This window comes from Fringilla coelebs (assembly GCF_963513975.1).
Source record: "Fringilla coelebs genome assembly, chromosome: 22".
NCBI lineage: Eukaryota > Metazoa > Chordata > Aves > Passeriformes > Fringillidae > Fringilla > Fringilla coelebs.
In genome coordinates, this window is record NC_140048.1 from 6,625,991 (window position 1) to 6,651,699 (window position 25,709).

At 54.5% G+C, this 25,709-nt stretch overlaps 1 protein-coding gene across 4 annotated transcripts; it reads left to right on the forward strand.

Annotated features, from left to right (window-relative positions):
* Positions 1 to 2: 2 nt before the first annotated feature.
* On the forward strand, positions 3 to 23,973 carry CHD5 (chromodomain helicase DNA binding protein 5). 4 transcript variants are annotated; one of them, XM_084220217.1, is made up of 42 exons: positions 3 to 130; positions 1,016 to 1,146; positions 3,998 to 4,177; positions 4,615 to 4,733; positions 5,217 to 5,455; positions 6,224 to 6,348; positions 7,418 to 7,541; positions 8,920 to 9,086; positions 9,166 to 9,387; positions 9,859 to 10,053; positions 10,138 to 10,349; positions 11,308 to 11,439; positions 11,947 to 12,055; positions 12,344 to 12,535; positions 12,623 to 12,823; positions 13,156 to 13,293; positions 13,694 to 13,815; positions 13,979 to 14,152; positions 14,785 to 14,926; positions 15,121 to 15,252; positions 15,724 to 15,841; positions 16,288 to 16,412; positions 16,756 to 16,987; positions 17,065 to 17,190; positions 17,310 to 17,482; positions 17,629 to 17,803; positions 18,218 to 18,310; positions 18,704 to 18,792; positions 18,951 to 19,084; positions 19,570 to 19,714; positions 19,891 to 20,050; positions 20,176 to 20,255; positions 20,375 to 20,501; positions 20,853 to 20,942; positions 21,243 to 21,380; positions 21,621 to 21,729; positions 21,911 to 22,043; positions 22,235 to 22,430; positions 22,595 to 22,755; positions 22,849 to 22,963; positions 23,074 to 23,123; positions 23,363 to 23,973. In XM_084220217.1, exons 1-41 carry the CDS (start codon positions 67 to 69, stop codon positions 23,079 to 23,081), a joined length of 5,847 nt encoding a protein of 1,948 aa, XP_084076343.1. In that variant the 5' UTR covers positions 3 to 66; the 3' UTR covers positions 23,082 to 23,123; positions 23,363 to 23,973. The 4 variants fall into 4 exon arrangements, with proteins under 4 accessions (XP_084076343.1, XP_084076341.1, XP_084076342.1 ...); XM_084220215.1 differs by having other exon boundaries at positions 20,835 to 20,942; positions 23,363 to 23,972; XM_084220216.1 differs by having other exon boundaries at positions 17 to 130; positions 1,019 to 1,146; positions 20,835 to 20,942; positions 23,363 to 23,972.
* The last annotated feature ends 1,736 nt before the right edge of the window (positions 23,974 to 25,709 follow it).

The following is a 25,709-nucleotide window of genomic DNA, read 5'->3' on the forward strand; positions in this document are numbered from 1 at the left end:
GCGCGGAGCGGCCGCACCCGGCTCGGCCCCGGCGCTCGGCCCGGGGCGGGCGCTGCCCCCCCCGGCATGCGGGGCCCGGCGGCCGCCCGGGAGCTGCTGGACGACGCGGACAACGAGGAGGATGTGTCGGGTAGGCGGCGGCGGCGGGCGGGGGGCGCGGGCGGGGCAGTGGCATCGCTCCCCGTCGGTCCGGCCGTGCCGCGGGCGATCCCCGCTAGCCGTGCGCCCCGGACCGGAGCGGTGTGTGCCGGGTCCTACTCAGTAGCCGGTTCCCCCTCGGGTCGTGCCTGGGGGCCGGCTGGTTCCTCGGGCTGGGCTTGGTGCAGCGATGCCCACCCTGTCAGACCTAAACCAGCACAGCATGAATCAGTGAATCATGGAATCCCAGGATGGTTTGGGTTGGGAGGGATCTTCGAGAGCATCCAGTTCCACCGCCTGCCATGGCAGGGACACCTTCCACTATCCCAGGTTGCTCCAAGCCCTGTCCAACCTGGTCTTGAGCACTTCCAGGGATGGAGCATCCTGAGCTTATCTGGGCAAGCCGTACCAGGGCCTCTCAGAAGTCGAGTGATCAATACGTTCTTACCACCCCAAAGTGGTGTTGCTGTGTGAGCTCAGAAATCAAAAATAAAGACACAGGCCTGAAGCTGTGTGGAGACAGACTGGGATGCACTGGGTTTGGGGAGATAATGCTGGGAAGGGGAGGTGTGCACTAGCATCAGTGCCTCTGCCCAGGGCTGGGTCCCTGAGCTGGCGTGAGCAGCCCAGAACAGCCTGGCAGCTGTGGCATCCATTTTCCTCATGAACCTTCCTCTCCTCCGCTCACTGTGTTTTTGTGAGCTCTACCTGGGCATCAGAAAGGTGAAAGCCAAGTGCTTTTGCCTTGCAGGAGAGGCCACAGAGCTCTGTGTCTTGTGGCCTGAAGCTGCTGCTCAGGTGTGCTCCTCTGTCACGGTGAGCATGGTGTCCTGTGCCTGTGCAGTCTGTCCATGTGAGCTGTCCCTTTTGTCCCCAGAAGAAGATGATGGGGTGCTGGAAGGATTGGATGAGTTTTTTGCAGAAGATCAAGTTGTGGTACAGAAAAAGAAGAAATCCAAGAAGTTGAAAGATGGCAAGGCTGCCAAAATCAAGAGGAGGAAGAAGGAGGTAACACTGCATTTCTCACACTGGGCTGGGGCTCCTCCGCTGTGGTGCAGAGGCAGCAGCTCAGAGTGCTGCTGGCAAGCACCTCTTGGATGGAAAGAAGGGTCATTATTGGGGTTTTTCCTCACTGAGCAGGTGTTCTCCCAGCCTGGGGAGATGATCCTCTTGCCCTTTCCCAGCTTGGCTGCTCAGGAGTGGCAATGTCCCCTGCAAGTGGCCTCTGAGGAGCAGCTGAGGGGATAAGGGGCCTCCATGCCTGCTGGCAGTGATGCTCCTACCCCACAGGCACAGCTCAGCTCTCATGGACACACTGGTGTGTGCAGGTCCAGCCCCATGTGGTGAGGTCCTCCTGCCCATAGCAGCATCTGGGGACAGCAGTAAATCCTGCTGCACCATCACAGCATCTGGGGCTCATGTTCCCACAGAGGGAGATGCCAACCGTGTTGGGATGTGATCAGGGCAGGGCTGGGAGGTTTCTGTGGATACTGGTGTTGGCTGCACTCATTCCAGCTGTTTGCAAGTGAGATGGTCCAGGGGCCTCCAGGGCTTGGCACAGGGAAGGACTCTCAGGCCTTCTGCAGGAAAACAAAGGTGAGGATTTGTGCCCTCAGGGGTCAGGCGTGAGGCTGCACTGGAGCTGTGCTGCTGGGTTGAGAAGGCTGTCTGGCACTGCTCACTGATCCTGGGCCACATGGGCTCTGCTTCTCACTGTCCCATCCCCAGACAGTGATGAACATGAGGATGGGAGCAGACATCTTGTGTGCTGGCCCTTTTCCTGCCTGAATGTAGGCAGGCTGCTGGGAAGAAAGGACGAGCAGTGATGGTTCCCCAGCCCCCAATTCCCATGCTGGGGAGAATCTGCTCACCCAGCACAGCTGGGCACAACCCCCCCTTGCCAAGGGAGCTGTAGACAGAGGGGCTGGGTGAGGGATTGCATTGAGGTGCTTGTGCTGCGGGCAGGAGTGTGATGAGCTGCTGGTTTAAAGACAGGCGACTCCATCCTGCACTGCCTCTTGCTGTCTTGGCCCCAAGGAAGCTTGTTTCCATTGTGGCCATGGTGATGTACTCTTTCTGCAGATACCACACAGGCCCTCTGCCCCCTCTACCTCTCCCATTCTTAGGCACAGTTTTTTCCCAAGCTGTTTTCTAAGAGGGGAAAAATAAAACACAACTCCAAGGTGTTTTCACCTCTGCCCTTTTGCTGTTGCTGCTGACCTGCCTGAGCCCTGCAGCTCTGTGTGTGGCTTCTGCTGAGCTTGGCTGCTGCTGAGCTGGGGGTGGGGAGGAAATAACAAGCTGAGAGCCCCCATTTTTTAAAGTTATTGCCTTGTGTGGGCAGCTCTAACCAGATTCCACTTGTGGGAGACTGTCCCCTCATCTGTCAAAGCCAGGGAGAAGCTGGTGCTGGAGCTGTTGGCATGAAGCAACACCTTGGCTGCCCTCGGGGTCAGGGGGTAAAAAACAGATGGGGCTTCCTTTTCCTGAACTTCTCAAGAGTTTTGGGGGCAGATGAGCCTTACCCCTGCTAGAGGACTCTCTCTAGTGACTTCTTTTTCCCATGGAAAATAGCCTCTGTTTGCGGCCACCCCCCCGGCAGACAGGGCGGTGCCAAGCGAGAAATTAGCAAACTTTGCTGGATTTTTCTAAAACTAAAGCTGCCAGCATCTAGGACCCTGCAAGTCCTTAGAGCCCCAAAGGCCACCTTTAATCTGATACCCAAACCTTGGGGAAACGACTTCTTTTTCCTATGGAAAATGGTCTCTGCCACTCGCCTTGGCAGACAGGGCAATGCCAAGCTAGAAATCGGCAAACTTTGCTAGATTTCTCCAAAACTAAAGCTGCCAGCAACTAGGACCCTGCAAGAAGAGGGTGGGAGTGAAGTGCAGGCGTTGGTGTGAGCCCGGTGCCGGTGCTTGCTGCGGTCCCCGGGCTTTATCCGGGCTGCCCCGCCGCACCGCCGCGGGAATTCGCCGGCGCCAGCCGCAGTGGAGCTGGAGGCGATGCGCGAATCCGCGCTGCAACCCCGCGGAAAAAATCCCGCACGGAACAGCCCGGCTGTGGCTGGAACCTCAGCGCAGGCAGATGAAGGTCCTTGGCAGGGAAGGCAGCGGAGAGGGAGATTCAACCTGTACTGCAGCAGTTCCCATGGAAACCAATTATCCTGTGCCCAATTCCAGCTGTTCCTAACCCTGCTGAAGGAGAGGCGCGGGCTGCTCCGAGCCGGGAGGGACCGGCCGAGCCCCGGCACCCCCGGGATCAGCGCTCCGGGCAGGAGGGGCAGAGGGAACCGGGATCGGGGCTGGGCGCTGTCCGCCGTGCTGGCTGGAGCCCGTCCCTCAGCCCTGCCGAGCCCTGGTGCTTCTCAGTGCCCACAGGGACCGGGTGGCATCTAGAGGGACCTGGACAAGTGAGGAGGGACCCCCTGGGAACCTCGTGCAGTTCAACAAAACCCTGTGCAGGTGCTGCACCTGGATCATGGCAACCCCTGATATCAATCCAGGCTGGGCCATGAGCAGCCCTGCTGAGAAGGGTTTGGGTGTGCTGGTTGGTAGGAGGCTGGACGTGCCCTGGCCGGGTGTGTTGGCAGCCCAGGAAGTTACCTGAGTGCTCTGCCACATTCCTTGGGGTGGTAGTTAATTCTGTTACCATCAGTATTGAGCAGTGGGCATGATCTCTCCAGAAATAAACAAAAATATCCCCTGGGCAGTCTCTGCTCTGGCTCTTCCAGCACATTGAAGCCTGCTCCTTTCTGACTGTGGGGAAGGAGGATGTATCCACTGGTGATGGGCAGTTTCATGTGGGAGGAGAGTGAAGTGGGGATAGGCTTGTTCTTCAGTGTCCCTTTCTGTTTTAGGGGAGCAATGATGAAATGTCAGAAAATGAAGAGGAGATGGAGGAGAAATCAGAAAGTGAAGGGAGTGACTATTCTCCCAACAAAAAGAAGAAGAAAAAACTGAAAGACAAGAAGGAGAAAAAGCCAAAACGGAAGAAGAAGGATGAAGAGGAGGATGACAATGAGGATGGAAGTTTAAAGGTACAAAAGACTTCTTTGCTCTGAGCTGGTGCTAGTGCCTGAAGCCAGGCTTGGACAAGGGGAGTTGAGGGTTTCATGAGAAACCCTTGGGTTTGGCAAGGATGAAGTTGCAGGTGAATGACTGGGACAGACAAAGTTCTGTTTCCTTGGTACTTATCTTGAGTGCTGGGAGAAGTTGAGTTTCTTGGAGCTGTGAAACCTGCCAAAGCCTTGTATGGTGTTACATGGTGGGGAGCATTTGCATGCTGCCCTGTTAATTTGTTTCTTGGGACTGCATGAAGCATTAATTTGTTAAGCGCTTGCGTGTGCTATTTCATAAATCCCAGAAACAAATCCCTGCATATCACTGACTAGGGAGATATGGAGCACATGACAGAGCCAGCCTTGTGCTGCTCATCTGCAGAATTTGCGTTAATGATGACTCTCTAAATCTCCAGGAGCCCAAGAGCTCAGCCCAGCTCATGGAGGAATGGGGTCTCGATGACGTAGATTACGTTTTCTCAGAAGAGGATTACCATACTCTGACGAATTACAAGGCTTTCAGCCAGTTCCTCAGGTAGGGAACTGTGGTCCTGGTGGTTGAGGTTTGGGCATTGCTCAGTCAGCAGATGAAGGTGTGGAGTCAGTTCTGCACCGCCAGCTCCTTGTCACTTTTTCCTCCCAACTCAGTCCTCAGAACTCCATTTATTTGGAGGATTGACTGGAAAACAGCTGAAGCATTTGTCTCTCCTTCTCTCCAAAGCCCCATATTTTGTGTATGCTTCTTTGAATAGTTTAATGAGAAAAACATTTCTGCTTGTACCGTGAGCCTTTCAGAGCACAGCAGGTATTTCAGGGAGGGGAAGTCTCTGAGGAGGTTTAGATGTGGCCCTCTTGCCTACATTTGTTTAAGGAACCTCTGGTTTTCTGCTGCCTCCCCATGAAACTCCTGCTGGTAGTTTCACCCTACCGCATCTTTTGGGCTGAAGCACCAGCGCGTAAGTGCAGGAGCAGACACACAACACAGTGCTGCTAATCATGTTCTCCCTCTGCCCTGCAGGCCTCTGATTGCCAAGAAGAACCCCAAGATCCCCATGTCCAAGATGATGACGGTGCTTGGTGCCAAGTGGCGAGAGTTCAGTGCCAACAACCCCTTCAAGGGCAGCTCGGCGGCCGCGGCGGCGGCGGCTGTGGCTGCAGCTGTGGAGACTGTCACCATCTCCCCGGCCCTCCCTGCCAGCCCCCAGCCCTCTGCCCTGCCCACCGTCATCAGGAAGGCCAAGACCAAGGAGGGAAAGGGTGGGTGCCACTTGTGGGGGGCTGCTCCTGCCAGCAGAGCACAAGCTTTGGCAAACCTGGGAGGAAAAAAGGGTGCCAGAGAGTAATAGGAGCATCCTCGAGCATGGTCTCATAAGCTCTTGGAGGTTTGTTACTTGCCTAAGATAGCTCAGCTGCTTTTGGAGGCATTAAATCAGCAGGATGGCTTCTGTTGCAGTGTTGGAAACAAAAAGGTTTAATAAACAGCAAAATAACAAACAGAGAAAAACCGAGCTAGGTGCCAGAGGTTCTTGCTCCTGGTAAAACACCTCACAAAAGCAATTAGTTTCTTTGGTCTCTTCTTTTTCTTGTAAATTGCCTAGGTGGGACTTTTGGCTTCTGTTAATTAGCTATCCTTAAGTTTGAGGTGAAGTCTCTTAGGCTTATGAGATGTCTTTTTACCCAATTGAGGAGAGAAATTTCTGGGCCTTTTTCCTTTTTAAAGGAATAAAAGATAGTTTTGTCACTCTGTCAACAGGGGCACATTCCTATACCAGAGTGGTGTCTGCAGCTCCTGTTGGCCTTGCAGAGGTCCTTGAGAGGCATGTGGTTCATGAACCATGGCAGATCGAGCCTCTGGGTCTGCTGGATGTTTGGCAGTTTGTGGCAATTAATTAAGCTGAGCAGTAGCGGGAAAGTAGAGGGATCTCCCTTTGTGCTGTGTTCTGCCTTGGGAAGTTCTGCTGTCCTCGGGGGTGATTTGGGTGACAGTTGTTTGTAGAGTACCAAACAAGTTTTCAATTTCTGTAGGTCCAGGTGTACGGAAGAAAATCAAGGGCTCCAAAGACGGGAAGAAAAAGGGGAAAGGGAAAAAGATGGCAGGCTTGAAATTTCGGTTTGGCGGAATCTCCAGCAAAAGGAAAAAGGGCTCCTCTGTAAGTCTGTGGGTCTTTGGGTCTGGGAGGGAAGCAGTGGGACAAGCCCTTCCTGGGGAGGTACCCCCACCCCATGTCAGGGGTGTCACTTGTGCCCCTCTTTGGGGCCCTGATCAGCACGTCCCCTTGCACCCGTGTCCAGGCTCAGGTTTGTGAGGCTCGTGTCTGGCCGCAGCTTTTGCTCAAATCACATGACCCTGTTTACTCTCAGCAGTGCGGGTGATAATGCCATCATTTCAGATTTCATTTGCAAAGGAATTCTTCAGGGCTTGCACTGCAGCTGAACCGTGCATCACAGAGAATTCTGGGATGCTTTAATTGCATTAGCAGGGCCTGCCCACGGCAGCTGGAGTCCCGTGGCATTGCCTGGGATGCTGGAGCTGCCCAGACACAGCACACTGGGCTCTTCTCAGTGCACCACTATCAGGAGTGTTTCAAGGAGTTAACAGCATTTTAAAGACTAATTTCCTTAGATAACTAGTGGCTGGGGTAGGGGCACTTCTAGGTGTTGATAATATTGGTCAAACCCCCTCAGCTCACTGTGTTGCAGTTCCAGCTCTAATTTCCATAACACAACCTGTTTGCAAGCACATCCATGTGCTGAAGGTTGAAGGGACAGGAGCCACTCATTGCTGCATGTATTACAAAAAATTCCTCCTGTGCTCTAGAGCCACACATTCACCTTCCAGAGAATCACAGAGAGCTCCTGCAGCTGGAGCCTGAGCACCTGGTTAGGAGAGTGCAGGCTGGGGATTTGCATACTTGAGTAAGAGTTCAGGTGCATTATTATGTTTCTGTGGAATGCTGGGCCTGTTTTGACTCCTTTCATGCTGTGGGAATGCCAAGTGTGAATGCCTGCATGCATGGACACAGGAGGGATGGCAGAGCTGAAATGGGCGTCAAAAGAGAGAGAGGGAGCAAAGTTCTGTCAGGATCTGGAAAGAGGGGCCTTTGGATGCACAGGGTGGGGAGTGTAGGGTTGTTCCTCTCCAGGAACAGTCCCAGCAGTGGAATGACAGCTGGGATGCCAGCACGTGGACTGGGTGTGCTTTGCTTTTTCCCTCTGCAGAGCGAAGAGGAGGAACGGGAAGAATCCGACTTTGACAGCGCCAGCATCAACAGCTCCTCCGTGCGCTCCGAGTGCTCGGCTGGCCTGGGGAAGAGGGGGAAGAAGAGGAAAAAGAAAAAGAGGAGTAGGCCATCCTTTGTACTCTGTTCCTATTCTGTTTGGATTTCCCTGTTCTGATGGTGCTTCCCTGGCCCGTGCAGCTCCAGGCTGTGTCTGGCACTGGCTCGGGGGCAGAGGATGTGCCCCTGCCTGTCTGTGTGAGTGGAGTGTGTGAGGTGCTCTCTTGGTGTCCAGGCCCTGCTGCTGGGGGGCTCGTGCCTGCAAGGAATTTGTGGGGTTTCCAGGCAAGGGATTTTCTGAGGAACAGCCCCTGGAGAGATGTGGCTTGTGGTGAGCTTCCAGCAGAGCAGGGCAGGCTGTGGGTGAGGCTGTGTGAAGACGAGGTATGTTTTGTCTGTGTGAGGTGTGCAGTCAGGCAGAGGCAGGTGGCAGAGCTGTGGTAGCCATGCAGGGACAGGGAGGCATGTGAACCATGGAAAGGATCTGTCAGGGTCTGCCAGTGGCTGTGTGACCACATTTGTGTGTGTCCCTTCATCCCTTCCTGGGTGGATGTTGTGCCATGGCACCTCTGTCCTCGTGCTGCTCTGGAGAGCAGCTCCCTGTGCTGAGCACGTTGCTTTTCTGTCTTGTGTCCTTGTTTGGGATGAGATATTTCAGATCCAGGCACAACATCCTTTGGCTTCTTAGCTTTTCTAATGGATTTTTGCTTCCAAGAAATGGAAGGGCAGCTTCTGGGCTGGGGTCCAGTTAGGGTGTGACACTGGCCAGCCTCCCCGTTGGCTGCTGAGGCTGGGCTGGCTGGCTAGCCCCATGTCTTGTGTGTGAAGGACATTGCTTGTGGCCTTGTCAGGGCCCTGGTGCTGGAGGAAGGCAGCTCCTGCTGCGTGCTGGAGGAGTGGAAGGTTGCAGTTCCATGCCAGGAGTTTGTGGCAGAGCTGGGAATTGAGATGAGCCATTCTGGAACTTGCAAGGCCTCGTTCCTCTGCTCCTTTTCCCTTCCATGCTGTGTTGAGAGTGCTCCTACCTCTGTGCCTGGGAGCCCAGAGGAAGAGCAGAGTAGTCCCAGGAGAGGAGTCCTGTCCTTGGCCGTGTCACCCTTGCATGGTGCGTTTGCAGCTGGTGCTGGTGCCTGGGGAGGTTTCTCTGACCGGCCTCCCTTGCAACCTCTCCAGGTTCTGGCATTCTCCATTGAGAGCCTGAAGGAACCAAAGGATGATACAGTGTGGAGAGAGAAAGAGAGACAGAGGTGAGATGATGCTGTGTGCAAAGGTGAACTGTGGTGCTGAGGGACAGAGAGGTAGTGGGAATTAACAGGAGGGGTCTGAGGTGAAATGCTGTCCTTATTTCCTTAACTGTATGGTAGAGGAGCACGTGTCCCATTCCCTCCGGGAGAGCTGGCTGCTCTGCCACCCCTCTGACTGTCACCTGTCCCTTGCTTGCAGTTGAAGAGGGGGACGGGTACGAGACCGACCACCAGGACTACTGTGAGGTGTGCCAGCAGGGCGGGGAGATCATCCTGTGTGACACCTGCCCCCGTGCCTACCACCTGGTCTGCCTGGACCCCGAGCTGGAGAAGGCCCCCGAGGGCAAGTGGAGCTGCCCCCACTGTGTGAGTTGGGTCGGGGCCCCTTGGGAGTGGGTGGTCAGCCGGTGGAAACCCTCGGGTTACACTGGCTGTGCTTCCCCAGGAGAAGGAGGGCATCCAGTGGGAGCCAAAGGAGGAGGAGGAGGAGGAAGAGGATGGTGGCGAGGAGGAGGAGGAGGATGACCACATGGAGTTCTGCCGGGTGTGTAAGGATGGAGGGGAGCTGCTGTGCTGCGACACCTGCCCGTCCTCCTACCACCTTCACTGCCTGAACCCGCCGCTGCCAGAGATCCCAAACGGTGAATGGCTCTGCCCACGCTGTACAGTGAGTGTTACTGCCATTCCCATTCCTTACTCTGTCCCTGCTCCCATACCTGCCTGGCCTGCCAGGGGCTCTCATGGCTGCTGCTGCCCCTCACAGCCCTGCCCTCTGCCCCAAACCCCTCCCTGGGGAGTGTTGCTGCCCGGTGCATGTGCCTGAGGGTGTGGGGTGGCTCTGGGAGGTTCTGCTGCCTCTGTGGTCTCCCTGTGGGAATGGCTGGCTGGGAGCTTCCCGGCCTGGTTTCTGATGGGATGTCAAGCCTTCTTCCACATGTGGCCTACAGAGAGGGGCCTTTTCTGCCTGGTGGCAAGACCTGTCCCCATGGGGGATGCAGAAGTGTCACGGACACTTCTCGGGCACCCTGTGCTGGCTGCTGTCCGCTCAGCACTGAGGGCCCCCTTCTGCCCCCCAGTTCCCTGTGGCCCTGGAAGGCTCTCACCTTAAACTCTTACCTGCTTGTCCCTGTACCCCCAGTGCCCTCCCTTGAAGGGCAAAGTGCAGCGCATCCTGCACTGGGCCTGGAGGGAGCCGCCGCCCGCCCCGCCGCCCGCCGCCCCGCAGCCGGCTCTGCCCGCGCCCAAGGCGCTGGAGGGGATCCCGGAGCGAGAGTTCTTTGTGAAATGGGCAGGCCTCTCCTACTGGCACTGCTCCTGGGTCAAGGAGCTGCAGGTGAGCCCAGGTGGCGTTGGGGTGGAGCCCCTGCCCAGCCCTGTGCCCGGCGCCCAGGCTGAGCGTGGCTCCCTCGTGCCGCAGCTGGAGCTGTACCACACCGTGATGTACCGCAACTACCAGCGCAAGAATGACATGGATGAGCCACCGGCCTTTGACTACGGCTCTGGGGACGAGGACAGCCAGAGGGAGAAGAGGAAGAACAAGGACCCCCAGTATGCCAAGATGGAGGAGCGGTTCTACCGCTACGGCATCAAACCTGAGTGGATGATGATCCACCGCATCCTGAACCACAGGTGAGGGGCCTGGGGGAAATTCTGCCATCCTTCTGCAAGGCCAAAACCTTGGGCTGGTGGGATTTCAGCTGCTGGCCTGTGCTGAGGTCTCTGTTGCCTTGGAGGTTTGCTTCTGGGCTGAAGCTGAGGCTGGAAGGAGGTCTGTGCTGCCTTATTTTCATTTCTGCTGTGTTGTACATTAAAAATAGAGTTATAGCAAATTTCCTAAAGGTGGATGCACAGTGTTCCACCCTTCCCAGTCATACTGTCTGGGTCCTGTTACAGCCTAACCATTCTGATGCTGATGGGGACGGTGCTGAGGGGAAGAGTCAGCATGTGGCTGACTCCCTTACAGAACCTTGACATTGATATTTCTTTTCTGTGGAAGAAATTCCCTGTGAATGAGATGTGCTGTGCAGATGGGCTTTCTGCATCGAGTGGCTGGAGACATGTTTTTGTTGAATTTCTACGTTTCAAGTGGCAGCTTGAAATGTCAAGCAGTAGCAGCAGCTCTGCTGGAAGGCTGCGTGGCAGCAAAGAACTAAAGCTGCCTGTCTGATTTTCATGTGAGCTTTACCTTGTCCACTAGCAAGGCTGCAGGTTTCCTTGTCGGCACAGAATCAGACCTGGAAGTGTGTTTATTCTGTTTTTTGGTCTGAGCAGAACTTCCTAGGGTGGTTAATGCTGCAGGTGAGAGGGGAAGCACAGGTATCTATCCAGGCCTGGTGAAACAGGGCAATGAGGTTGTTAGTGGAATGGAAAAGCAGCCTGTAAAGCTTAATGGTTTGACACGCTCACAGATGAATAGGCATTTCTGCTGGAAGTGTTGATACTTTGTTTTTTCTACCTCAGCTTGGATGTCCTGGTCTGCAGATGAGGGCAGAGGATGAAGCATCCAGGTCTGCAGAAGCAGATCATGTGAGCTGCTCCCAGGGGCTGGTGGCATTCCCTGATCAGCTTTCTGTGCCCTGTGTTACAGCTTTGATAAAAAGGGAGACATCCATTACCTGATCAAGTGGAAGGACCTGCCCTATGACCAGTGCACCTGGGAGATTGATGACATAGACATCCCCTACTATGAGAACCTCAAACTCCTCTACTGGAACCACAGGTATGAGCCTGCAGCTGGGGGAGCTGGGCAGAGCCAGGGCAGCCCCTGCAGGTGTTTGGGACAAGGGGGACACAGAGGTGCCCCCCTTTTGAACACTTTGACACTGCTTGCAGTGATTTCTCTTCAAAGACAGATGGCCCAGCACTGATGAAGGCTGGCCCTCCTCATGTGCCATTTCAGGGCTGCTGGGCAATCCCACCTGCTCTTTTCCAGCCTGTGCTCCCCTTCCCCTGTGTCTGCACTGCCATGACATTCATGGTCTCCATGACCATGCTTCCTGTTTTGGGGGAAAACCACAGTGCTCTGACTTTGCTGTTCTTCATTCTGGAGACTGTGTGGACTGTTGTGAGGGGAAAATCAATGCCCTGTGAGTGCCCCTGCTAGCTGGGCCAGAAGAGCTTCTGTGGGGAGAGGGGCAGTGGAGTGTGGGAGGTGTCTCTGTCCCCTGGCTTGGAGCTGAGAGAAGAGTGACCCCCTGCCATCCCTGATGTGTGCTGGCTGTGACAGGGAGCTGATGCTGGGGGAGGACACCCGCCCTCTGAAGAAGCTGAACAAGAAAGGGAAAAAGCTGAAAGAGGAGAAGCTGGAAAAGCCTCCAGAAACACCTCTTGTGGATGTGAGTGAGAGTGGTGGGGACAGTATGGTGGCATGGGAACCTGGAAGGAGGGTGGGCTCTGTGTGCCCTTGTCCTGTCATATTGTCTTCTCTGGTTCCTTTGGGGACCCTGTTTCCATTGAAAATTCTGGAGTGGTGTTGCTGTGAGGAGACTGGGCTGTGCCAGGGACTGTGTCTGTGTCTCCTCTGGACCTGTTGGATGTTACAAACCCAAAGAGGGATGTGCTTGGGTGCAGGGGAAGGAGGGCCAGGTAGTTTTCACTGCTCTGTGCCGTGGCTCTCTTTTCAGCCTACAGTGAAGTTTGACAAGCAGCCATGGTACATTGATGCCACGGGAGGCACGCTGCACCCTTACCAGCTGGAAGGGCTGAACTGGCTGAGGTTCTCCTGGGCACAAGGGACAGATACAATCCTGGCTGATGAGATGGGGCTAGGGAAGACAGTGCAGACCATTGTATTCTTGTATTCCCTGTACAAGGAGGTGAGTGGAGCACCCAGCAGTCCCCGAGGTGTCTGAGAGCTGCTGGGGGTACAGGGAAATCAGCCTGGGCTCTGTTTTCCTGAGCAGGGCCATTCAAAAGGACCATACCTGGTCAGTGCCCCGCTCTCCACCATCATCAACTGGGAGCGGGAGTTTGAGATGTGGGCACCTGACTTCTACGTGGTGACCTACACGGGGGACAAGGAGAGCCGCTCGGTCATCCGGGAAAATGAGTTTTCTTTTGAGGACAACGCCATCCGCAGCGGGAAGAAGGTCTTCAGGATGAAGGTGGGAGCTGAGTGTGTGCCTGCCCCTTCCCTTTACTTGCCAGTAAGTAGGGGAGAGGAGAGTTTGACCTGGAGAGGGTCCCTGATCAGCTTCCTACAGAGGGAAGCTGGCATTGTTTACAAATGCAGAAGGTTTGTGATGAGCTTTACAGATTTCTGCCAGAGCTTTTCTATTTCTGTAGTCTCCTGCTTTCTTGTCTTGGGGTGTTCTGCTGGCACAACTCAGCTCTGTGCCAGGCAGTGCAGCCCTTCTCACCTTGCAGCAGCAGCAAAGGTGGAGGCTGTCCTGTTGGCTGCTCTTATCCCAGCTCTTCTCTCCCTCTGCTCCTCCAGAAGGAAGCCCAGATCAAGTTCCACGTCCTGCTGACATCCTATGAGCTGATCACCATTGACCAGGCAGTGCTGGGCTCCATAGAGTGGGCCTGTCTGGTGGTGGATGAAGCACACAGGCTGAAGAACAATCAGTCCAAAGTAGGTGGCAGGCGTTTGTGAGCGATTTTAATTTTTTTTTTCTCTCTTTAACATCCTGTGGCATTAAAAGCCCTTCAGCAGCAGGAGAGGCAGCAGCCTGGCTGCCTGACAGGCTATCATGGAAGGGAATTGATCCCTCCCCTTCATTTCCCCTTTACCTGAGGCTCAGTGCAGTCTCCAGCTCCTGGGATGTTCACCCAAGGAGGAGACAAGTGGTGTGACCCAAGGATCCACCGGATTGCTGCCTGTGCTCAGTGGGAATGGCTGGGAGCAGGACATGCTGGCACTCTGCATGCCCAGCATGGGGGTCACTGCTCAGTCTCCATGTGCACCCTGCAGAGTCCACAGTGACACATTGGTTCCTTGCAGTCCTTGTCACCCAAACTTATTTCTTTTCCAGTTCTTTAGAGTACTGAATAGCTACAAGATTGATTACAAGCTGCTCCTCACAGGGACTCCGCTCCAGAACAACTTGGAAGAGCTCTTCCACCTGCTCAATTTCCTGACTCCAGAGAGGTTTAAGTAAGTTGCACTTACCCAGGCCATCAGGGTGGCTCCTCACAAGCATTATCTCCTCTTGTGCCTCGAGAGCTCTGCCCTGGCTTTCAAGTCATAAAGCTGCAGATCCCTTCGCATTCACCTGCCCCTGTTGCTTAGTGCCATGGGGGTCTGGCTGCTTCCACAGCAACCTGGAGGGGTTCCTGGAGGAGTTTGCAGACATCTCCAAGGAGGACCAGATCAAAAAGCTCCATGACCTGCTGGGTCCCCACATGCTGCGGCGGCTCAAGGCCGATGTGTTCAAGAACATGCCGGCCAAGACGGAGCTGATTGTGCGCGTGGAGCTGAGCCAGATGCAGAAGTGAGTGATTCCAGGGGTGTCTGGCTTCCCCCAGCATGGTGAGGTGTCAGTGGGGATGGAGGGGCTTGGGGCCTGCTCCAGTACTTTGTGTCTCACCAGGAGTTATGTTCCATGAGGTTAAACTGGGCTCTGTGCAGTCCTTGGGGCACGGGGGGCTGGCAGCGTGGCTCTGCTGGCTCTGGGGGCACAGAGAAAACCCTGAGGCTGAATCCCCTTCTCACATTCCTGGCACTAGGACATGGCCTGTGCTGCTGGGGTGCCTGGGGCTGCCTGGAGCATTGCTGCTGCCCCAGCTCTGGTTCTGCTAGGCTGAGCTGTCCTGCTTCAGTGGCATCTCATGCAGCTCAGGGCACTTCCAGGAAGGACCTGTCACTTCTTCCCCTTGGCTGGCACCCAGCAGAGGGTGGGGTGGAGGTGCTGTGCCCCTCAGCCCATCCCACTGCCAGGGCTGTGGTCCCCCAGAGCAACTGGAAACACCCAGCCCTAGGTGCTGAATTGCTTTTAAAATCCTCCAAATGTCCCTTTTGCATCTCCAGTGACACTAGGGGGGTTTAATTCAGTGCCCTCCTGTTTGTGCCAGTCCCACACCTGCCCCAGCTAACACAGTGTCTGTCCCATCCTCCCTCCTGCAGGAAATACTACAAATTCATACTGACAAGGAACTTTGAAGCCCTGAATTCGAAAGGTGGTGGGAACCAGGTCTCACTGCTCAACATCATGATGGACCTGAAGAAGTGCTGCAATCACCCATACCTGTTCCCTGTGGCAGCTGTGGTAGGTCCCTTGCCTTTGCACCCTTGGACATGAGTGGCAGCTGCTTCCATGATCCTGCTTTGGTTAACACTGTGGGTTTCTGTGCGAGTGGTTTCATACAAGGACTTAGTTTTTTGTTTTGGAAATGCAAGTGAAGCCCTCCATGAGGTTAATGTGGGTTGTCCTTGTGGGCACTGACCATGCTGCCTTCACAGGAGGCCCCTGTGCTGCCTAATGGATCTTATGATGGGAATTCTTTGGTCAAATCTTCTGGGAAACTGATGCTGCTCCAAAAGATGCTGAAGAAGTTGCGGGATGGCGGTCACAGAGTTCTGATCTTCTCGCAGGTGAGAGCAGGGAGGGATAATAATAAATGCATTTTAAAAGGAATTTGTTTAAATTATGTATGGGAAATTTGTGCTGGGAACAGACAGAAATAGGTGGAATAGCTGGTGACAGCTTCTCCCCCAGGCAGCCGTGGCAGTAATGGTGCAAGGGCTGTGTCCCAGCTCGCTCCTGAGGGACCGCCTGTCGTGTTTAAGAGCTGTTAGCTCAGGATAGAAAAGAGACAACAATCACGAGGCTCCTCTTTGGGGAGGGACAGTCAGACACAATTCTTTCCTGCTGGCAGAGTTGCCTGTAGAAGATGAGATGTGAGTGTTGCTCCTCTGGCAGCTGCCTGTTGGCTGTGCTTGCTTTGCTGCCCATGCTGTGCTGCTGCCAACGAGGCCTCTGGGCTGTGGGCAAGGACCATGCTGGGGAGGCAGGGGTGTTTGGCCATGCAGACCCCCTCATGCCAGGGTCACCTTGCCCTGTAGATGACAAAGATGCTGGATTTGCTGGAGGATTTCCTGGAGTATGAAGGCTACAAGTACGAGCGCATTGACGGGGGCATCACCGGCGGCCTGCGCCAGGAGGCCATCGACAGGTTCAATGGTACTCACCTTCCTTCCTTGCTGAGGGGGGCCATGGGGGGCGTGACAGAGTGTGGCCAGCAGCAGGTCATCTGCCAGTGCCCAGAGCTTGTGCCACACTCACAGGTCAGGCTTCCTGTGGCACGGTGGGGCTGCTCATACCACGCCGTTAAGCCCTTGAGTTGGTTCTCACAAGGAACCCTGAGTTGCCAGCAGCTGTTCAGCTGGAGGGGCTCCTGCCCTTCCCTCCAAGACCTCAGCAGATGACAGAGCTTCCCCTTTGCTCTGGAGCTGGGTTCTGCAGCACCTGGTTCACAGGGAGCGATGTGTTTTCGCTCCTTGACACCCTTGCCTCTTGCTTGTCAGCTGTGGGCGCCACTCTGTCCCTCTGAAATGGTGCTGCTCCTCTCTGTGAGCTGTGCTTCCTTCTGTCTCACCTGTTCCCACCTCTGGGTTTGTCGTTCTCAGCTCCTGGGGCTCAGCAGTTCTGCTTCCTCCTCTCCACCCGCGCCGGTGGTCTGGGCATAAACCTTGCTACGGCCGACACTGTCATTATTTATGATTCTGACTGGAATCCCCACAATGACATCCAGGTTTCTGACTTTCCCTTTTCCTTCCTGTGTAGTAAGTACCTCTCTGGCTGTGCCCTCTCTTTGCACGCCCTCACTGGGATTTCAGTATCTTCTCTTGAGAGCTGCTGACACTTTCTCCTGTGGTTGTGGGTGTTTCTGCTCAGCAGTCCCTTTCCCTCACCCTCTCCTGGCCTCTCTGCAGTCTAGGAGACACCTGACATATAAAACTGGCTGTCCCCTGTGACATTCTCACTTCTCCCTCATAATTATCCTCAACTGGGTGCCAGCTTGGAGGGTGAGAAGCGTGGCCCTCTGGTCCGTGTGGCATGGTGCCCCCCTCTCCAGCTCCGTCCTCTGCCCGCAGGCGTTCAGCAGAGCTCACCGCATCGGGCAGAACAAGAAGGTGATGATTTACCGCTTCGTGACCAGGGCCTCCGTGGAGGAGCGCATCACCCAGGTGGCCAAGAGGAAGATGATGCTCACCCACCTGGTGGTCCGCCCGGGGCTCGGCTCCAAGTCGGGCTCCATGACCAAACAAGAGCTGGATGACATCCTCAAGTTTGGGACAGAAGAACTCTTCAAGGATGATGTGGAAGGTGAGGTGGGAATGCTCTGTGTGAGGCAGGGCCCTCTCTGAGCTGCTGGGGCTCACTGTTCTCTCCCTGTGCTGCAGGCATGGTGTCTCAGGGACAGCGGATTGCAATGCCCGACGCTGTTACCCCTTTCTCAGACACACTGTCAGCAAAAGGGGGTGCAGCAACCCCTGGCATGAAAAAAAAGCATGGTAGCACCCCACCAGGTGTGTAGCCCCTCTTTGCTGGGGTGACTCATCCCCCTCCCTCTCCCCTCACCTGAGCTTGCCTGGCTTTGGAGCAGACTGTCCAGACTGTGCTGCTGTTCCCCTCGCTCTGCTCTCAGGTGACAATAAGGATGTAGATGACAGCAGTGTGATCCACTACGATGATGCTGCCATCTCTAAGCTGTTGGACCGAAACCAGGATGCGACTGACGACACGGAGCTGCAGAACATGAATGAGTATCTCAGCTCCTTTAAAGTGGCTCAGTATGTTGTGAGAGAAGAGGACGGTGTGGTAATGTGATCAGCATCATGTCTTACCCCTTTGTACATCCCTCCGTGTTCCCTCGCTCCCTCTCCTGTCCCTGTGAGTGCTTGGCATGGGGCAGGACCCTCCCTGCTCTCTCTCTCTGCTCGAGCCCCTTGTCTCTGGCTCTGCAGGAGGAGGTGGAACGGGAGATCATCAAGCAAGAGGAGAATGTGGACCCTGACTACTGGGAGAAGCTGCTGCGGCACCATTATGAGCAGCAGCAGGAGGATCTGGCCAGGAACCTGGGGAAAGGGAAGAGAATCCGCAAGCAGGTCAACTACAATGACACCTCTCAGGAGGACCAAGGTATGGCCACAGGTGCTTGGCTCCTGACTGGGCTCATGGGACAGGCAGAGCTCTCACTTGGTGTCTCTCTGCAGTTGGTAGATTGCCTGTGTCTGTACTTCCCAGATTCCTAAACTTTCCAGTTTAGAAATTTTCAATGGTTTTTTTTTCCTTTTTATTTGTTGGTCTGTAAACTCTGGTTTCGCTGGAAGAATCTAGAAAAGACATGTCTGTGGGCAAAATATTTCAAATTCTTTTTTGTTGCATAACAGAATGCTAATTCTGTAAAACCTGAGAACATGATTTCCGTTTGCTCTGTCCCCCTCTCCTGCTGCCTGGCAGTGAATGCCTGTCCTACCCACAAGCAGGCTCTGACCTGTCTAGCACATCCCCCCCAGGCAGGGTCTTCTAACCTGCCTCCCTTGTGTTCTGCAGAGTGGCAGGATGAGCTCTCTGACAACCAGTCAGAGTATTCCATTGGCTCTGAGGATGAGGATGAAGACTTTGAAGAGAGGCCAGAAGGCCAGAGTGAGTTGATGTGTTTGTTGATACTCCCTGGGATTTGGAAGCATCAGGAATGTCTGGGTTGGAGGGACTGGTGTGCCCAGGGACAGTGCCCTTGCTTTCTATCAGGTGAGGAGCTTTCCAGGGCAGGGAAGGCAGCCAGCTTCTTCCTTGGCCTCTGCAGGACTGTGGTCTGGTCCACCACGAGGACCAGGCATGGTCCCCCCTTGCCTGGGAAGGGCAGAGGAGTGTCCTGGCCTGGGGAGTGGTGCCTGGAAGGGACCCTGCAGTCTGGGCAGATACTCTGATGGGTTCTGGGTTCTGCTCCTGTCAGGAGGGAGGGCAGGAAACCTGGAGCACCTGAGGTGTCTTTCCTTGGCACCTGGCCCATCCATCACTGAGGCTGCTTGGCTCTAGGTGGCAGAAGACAATCACGGAGACAGCTGAAGTCTGACAGAGACAAACCTCTCCCTCCTTTGCTGGCAAGAGTTGGGGGGAACATCGAGGTGAGCCTCACCCAGAGCATGGCCAATGCTGAGGGCTGGATCCCTCTGTGCTGAATCACTGGGACATCAGTCCTGGTCCAGCAATGCCTGTCCCAGCTGTGAGGCTCCAGGAAGCCCCGTGCTGCTGAGGCCACTCTGTGATCCTTCACTTCCTGCAGGTTCTGGGCTTCAACGCCCGGCAGCGCAAGGCGTTCCTGAATGCCATCATGCGCTGGGGAATGCCGCCCCAGGATGCCTTCAACTCCCACTGGCTGGTCCGGGATCTGCGAGGGAAGAGCGAGAAGGAGTTCAGGTACCGAGGTCCTGGCAGGCAGGCAAGGCTGGGAGCCTGCACCCCTTCACTGCGGGCTCTTTTTGGGGAGGCAATGCGTCACTCGTGCGCCGGGGTCAGGGCAGGAACAGGCGAGAGCAGGAAAAGAACGGCGCGGTTTTTACAGAGTGGTACGGTAGATTCTGTTCTGTTGGCTAACTCACAGAAACACCTTTCTCACGCACTGTCCTTGAGAGGAACAGAAAAATAAAGCAGAGAAACAGCACCTGCAAATTGTTTATAGTCAACAGGTTGTCACATCTTTCTAGCTCCCTAAAATTTCTCACAAGCTGCTGTGAGAAATGCTTGCAGTTTCTCTCTCTCTGTCCCATGGCATCCACAGCAGTGGCTGTTTCATTCTCTTGCTCCCTTCCTGGGGGTGAGACTTTCCTCATTCAGGGGATCACGGGTGTGCTGGGTTGAGCAGGGAGGCCACGGGCAGGGACTGCAGTCTGCCTTCCCTGCAGGGCGTATGTGTCCCTGTTTATGAGACACTTGTGTGAGCCCGGGGCCGACGGCGCTGAGACCTTTGCAGACGGCGTTCCCCGGGAAGGGCTGTCCCGCCAGCACGTGCTGACTCGCATCGGGGTCATGTCACTAGTAAGGAAGAAGGTGGGTGAGTAAAATTATGAATGGGCCTTTTCAAGAATGTTCTGGACGCTTTTTGCAATGGGGTGGGTGCAGCAATCCTGCCGCTCTGTGGGTGAGCAGCCTGGACACGCTGACTCCATGGCACCAGCTGGGAATGTCCCTGCTCTGTTTGACCTGACCACGTGTGTCTGTCCCAGGTCCAGGAGTTTGAGCATGTCAATGGGAAGTACAGCACCCCAGACCTGCTTCTTGAGGGCCCAGAGAGCAAGAGATGCAGTGAGGTTGTGTCTTCAGAGCCCAACACGCCTGTCCCAGCCAGTCCGGCACACACACATGCAGGACCAGGGGCCCTTGCAGGTATCGAGGGGGTTGTGGCTGGGTTCTGGCTTGGGAGGGAGGGGGGCCAAGACACCAGGAGCTTTTGCAGGTGCTTTACCCATCAGGCCCTGCTCAACAGCTTCCAAGCTTTGCTCTTCCTACAGACAAAACAGAAGCACAACTGGGATTCCATGAGGAAAAGGACCCGGGGGAACAGAAGAGCAGAAAGGTGTCTGAGGGCCAGGTGAGGTGGCTTTGTTCAGCATCTCCTCCAGGAAGTTTTCCCTGCTCTGCCTGGGAACTTGGGGTACTCCCTAGGGAAGGGAGTGCTGGCCTGATCTGGAGTGGGTGCTTGGTCTTTAGGTACCTGCAAGTGCCGAGGTGGAGAGTGAAGAGCACCCGGAAAGCTGTGACAGCAAGGAGAGGCCAAGGAAAGAGAAGCAAGAGGATTGTGAAAAGGCTGAGCCTTCTTCTGAGCCCCTGGTGAAAGGTGAGGCTGTGTATCTTGCCTGTGTCGCTGTGGGAATCCTGAATGTCACAAAGTCCTGCAGAAATTCCTGAAAAAACAAGTTGTAAATTGCATGAAATGGTCATGCATGAAATTGCATGAATTTTGGGGGGCATTTGTTCCTTCAGATGTCTCAAGGAAGAGGGAAAACTAAATACATTCATTTGATAAAATGCAGAAGAATGTTTTCTTTGAAGTTCTTTGAGCATCTTGAACATACAAACAATATAGTTACTTTACCCTAAAAGGGAAAGTCTGTCTGGATAAGTAGGTTGTTCCCTGCAGAGCGCTTTCCATGTCAAGCATTTCTTGTAGGCCTGTTCCCTCCTGCAGACGAGGGGATTCAAGAGCAAGAGAAGCCTTTGGAGAAGGCAGAGTTGAGCAGCAGCCCAGGGAAGGGGGAGGATAAAGAAGTCAAACCAGGTGAGGCATGAGGCTTTGGAGAGAGAAGAGTGGGAAGAATTCCCAGAGTGAGACCAGTGCCTGGCACAGTGACAGAGTGTGCCCACAGCGTGGTGGCAAAGATGCCATCAGCACCACTGGTGCTCAGGAGGCACGAGTGGGAACATGACCCTGTTGGGGTGGGCACTGCCTGTGTTGACTGTGGGACCTGCTGGGAGGGGTTGGTGGCTTTTGCAGCACTGATGGGCTGTTACTGGGGCAGGGGTGGGTCTAGTGGTGGAGCACAATTAGCCAGGCCAATTCCTTGTGTTTGCCAAGCAGAAGATGGCAAGGAGGAGGAGAAGGAACCAAGTGATGCCCAGCAAAATGGTGACAAAGAGGAAGAGGAGGAGGGAAAGAAGGATGACAGAAACATGAACTTCAGATTCATGTTCAACATCGCTGATGGCGGCTTCACAGGTAAGAGTGAGAGATGAGGTGTTGGCCTGTTCTGCAAAGCAGCTGCAGAGGCTCTGAACCTGTTAAAGGAATGTGGCCCCTGTGATGGGCCATGGATGGGCTGGCAGCAGCAGAGCTGGGTCTGCACTGTGCCTGTGGTCCTGGGAGGTTCCACCACTCGCCCTGCCCACATGCTGTGTGCATTGACCTGCAGTCCAGCTGCCTGACCAGGCTGTCTCCCTTCTGCTTCTGCTTCCACAGAGCTGCACACGCTGTGGCAGAATGAGGAGAGGGCTGCCATGTCCTCTGGCAAGATCTACGACATCTGGCACCGCCGACACGACTACTGGCTGTTGGCAGGAATTGTCACGTACCCTTTGACCTGGCAGAGCAGGAGGCAGCAAGGGGAGAGAGGCCTCTCTGGGGGTGTGGGAGCTGGGCTGGAGCTGCAGTGATGAGCAGGGAGAGGGTTTAGGGCCACGGTGTCGTTGTGGGGTGGTGGGCAGGCTGTTGGCTGGCTGGTTCTGCCCTTGACACTTCTCCCACACCAGTCATGGCTATGCCCGCTGGCAGGACATCCAGAATGACCCACGCTACGTGATCCTGAATGAGCCCTTCAAGTCAGAGATACACAAGGGGAACTACCTTGAGATGAAGAACAAGTTCCTTGCCCGGCGTTTTAAGGCAAGTGGCAGGTCCAGGGCTGGTGAGTCCTTGCTGGTGGGAGACCAGAGCAGCGCCCTGAAGCCGGGGGGAGTTTGCCAGCATCTTCTGCGAGCAAAGTGGGGAATGGACTTTGCAAGGAGCTCTGTAGTTTGCTGTTTTATAGTGGGGCAGAGTTTGGTCCTGAATCCTTCCTCTCCCACACCTCCCAGTTGCTGGAGCAGGCCCTGGTGATCGAGGAGCAGCTGCGGAGGGCAGCGTACCTCAACATGACCCAAGACCCCAGTCACCCGGCCATGGCACTGAACGCGCGGCTGGCAGAAGTGGAGTGCCTTGCTGAGAGCCACCAGCACCTCTCTAAAGAGTCCCTGGCTGGGAACAAGCCTGCCAACGCTGTCCTGCACAAGGGTATGTGCCTGCAGCGCTGGGGGAGTCTGCTCTGAGGCTAGGAAGGATTCCCCCCCCCTCACTGGGAAGCCAAGCCAGCCCCATCTTGTGTTCTCCCAGCCAGCTCCTCTCAGCTTGCTGGGTCTGGCAGCCATCCCCCCAAGTACCTCCTGCTTTACTTGCAGTGCTGAACCAGCTTGAGGAGCTGCTGAGTGACATGAAGGCTGATGTGACACGCTTGCCCTCCATGCTGTCCCGCATCCCGCCCGTGGCTGCCCGGCTGCAGATGTCAGAGCGGAGCATCCTCAGCCGCCTGGCCACCCGTGGAGGGGATCCAGCTGCCCAGGTCTGTGGGGACAGGCTCAGAGCCCTCCCTGTGAGGGTCATGGTCAGGTCAGGGCTGCAGGCCCATGTCTTTTCTCCCTCCTTGCCTCCCCAGGGCTCCTTTGGCTCTGCCCCGATCTTCAACAACAGCTTTGGGCCAAATTTCCGTGGTCCTGGGCCAGGTGGGATTGTCAACTACAGCCAGATGCCTCTGGGACCCTATGTGACTGGTAGGCTGGGGTTTTGCTCTTGGGCAGAGAAATTCAGAGGGTGGATTTGGGTGGTCCAGGAGTGCTGTCAAAGGACAGTAGTGAGCAAGGTGTTTCCTCTGTCACCACAGATATTTAGCAGTTCCATGATTTTTGCCTGCAGCTCCCACTCCTAGCCGAGGTAAGGCTGTGCTTCCTGCTCTCTGTGCTCTGTTTGTTGGGGAACATGAAGGGGTGGGAGGCCAAATGGAGGGTCTATTTTGGGCTGCCCCCCAGTGCCAGTATCTCACTGTGGCCTCTCCCTCAAGCAGCCACAGTGGAGGTGGGAGCAGATCCTTCCTGCAGCCCCTCCCGGGTGGGGTTAGCATATGGGGAGGGGTCCAGATTTGGCTTATGGACGGCCCTTCTCTCTTCTCACAGCAGCCCTGGGGGACAGTCCCCTGTCCCTGGCCACGAGCCACTGTTGCCAGGGGTCGGCAGGGAAATTGTGCCAGTGTTGCCTGCGTGGAAGACAAGCTGCTGCTGCTGGCGCTGCCGCGCCGTCCCGCTCCCGCTTCAAGTGTGCTTTGCCTGCTGCAGCCCCCGTGGGAGCGGCGGGGCTGGGGGTTTGTGTCCGTGTACATTTTTTGCACTTTCTTATTGAAGACTTGAAGAGTTTGTCTGGGCAAGGTGGGCTGAGGGGAGGGAGGGAGGGCTGGAGTTGCGGTGTTTGTCTGGTTGTGTTGGCAGGTGTAGGGGTGAGTGGAGGCCAGTGGTGCCATGTCCCGGCCGGCTGTGCTCCCCAGCTTCCCCCTAAGGGCCGTCTCTTCGTCCTGGTGGTGTTTGAGCAAGCCCACGCCTGCTGCTGCCCTGCTGGAATCCCTGGCACTGCTGTGGCGTGGCTGGGGGTCCACGTGTGCTGGGCTTGGGGCAGGCAGATGGAGGGGATGTGGGTGGGACAGAGGGGACAGCTGGAACTGGGATGGGGATGCTTCGAGCGTGGTGGCACCGGCAGCCGTAAGCAACGCCCCTGCATCCGCTTCGTGCTCTGTGTGTCCCGGTTTCTGTTCTGTGTTTTAATAAATCCTTTGGGAAGGACGCAGTGCAGTCTGGCAGGGGAAGGGATGGTGGGGTGGCCTTGGGGAGGGCCTGGCCATGGTCTTGGTACCCCTGTGGGCCTGCACTTGGTACCCCTGTTGTCCACACACACACAGTGTCCACAGGAACGGACACAGACATCTACACACACACACACGTGCACATGGAGACACAGGGACATGCACACATGGACACAGACAGACATGAGTATGTCGTGTATCTACAGTTACTGTTATCTCTGCATGGTGCACATATATGTGCATATGTTTACCTCACCCCCACATATGTACCTTTTCATATACAGCATGTGTAGATCTATGTGCACACTGTAGATATACACAGAACTGTTCTAGATCTACATGTGTGCATATATATCTTTATGTGAGCATACACAGCTATAACTATTTATTTAGGTACTGCTATGTGGGTGTGTACCTGTACATACACACTTGTATGTTATACAGGTCTATATAACATATTTGTGGTTTTAATAGATGTGTATTTGTGTACATATGTACTTCTGAGTGTGTGTAGACACAGGTATGGGTAGATAATGGACATATGTACGTAGGATAGATCTATACATGGTATGGACATATAGATCTATATTTACAGAGGTGTATTTACACATACATGTATGTGTATGTAAGAATGCACATAAATGTGTTTTTAATTTGAATATATGTGCATGCATGCACACACATGCGTAGATGTATCTCTATATCTACACATCTCTATATCTCTGTATGGCTGTATAGGTGTATTGATCTTTGTGTATGTGTTCACAGACACACATGTATTTGTAATTTTCATAAATTTATACATAAGTGTAGATACAGGTAAAGGTGTAATAGCTGTCCTCTACAGAGATGGTATATGTGTGTGTATATTCGCAGACACATATGTTTTTGTTATTTCACACATATATATGAATGTATATCTTTCTGTTTGCACACAAACATTGATGTAGCTCTGTAGACAGAGGTACATGTATAGGTAAAGCTGTAGAGGTTTAGCTGCAGGTAAATCCTGTACCAAAAGGTGTAGGGGTGTGGATGTGGGAGGTGTGCACACTGACTCTCAACCAGATCCAGAGGGGAGCTCTGGTGTCAGGAGTGGATCAGACCCCATCTCTGTGTTTGTACACATGCACATTTATAGTGGGGCTGTAAGTGCATCAGATAAACACACACACACAGCGTGGAGTTCACACTGTGCACAGAGCTCACACACACAGTGTGGAGTTCTCACAGTGCACAGAGCTCACACTCCAGAGAGCTCACACACAGTGCACAGAGCTCTCACAGTGTGCAGAGCTCACACACACTGCACAAAGCTGAGGGTCTGCACATACATTTACAGTTTTTATGTGTGCACAGACAGAGGAAACTGCATATAAATGTATGTGGATATGGATACATATATATAGATATAGGAAAAAGGTTTGTTTTGCACAGAGTACACAGCTAAAAAGAGATAGATACATGTAGCTATATTGTTCTCTCTATAGCTTTGTCTATCTTCTATCTCTGTCTCTATCATACATGTATCCATATATATAGCTATAGCTAGACAAGCAGCTATATAAATGTAGCTATAGCCGTATCTAAATTACAAATATCTGTGTCCACCTGTGTATATGGCATATATTTATAGATGTATAGACATGAGTATATAGTTAAAAAGCTGG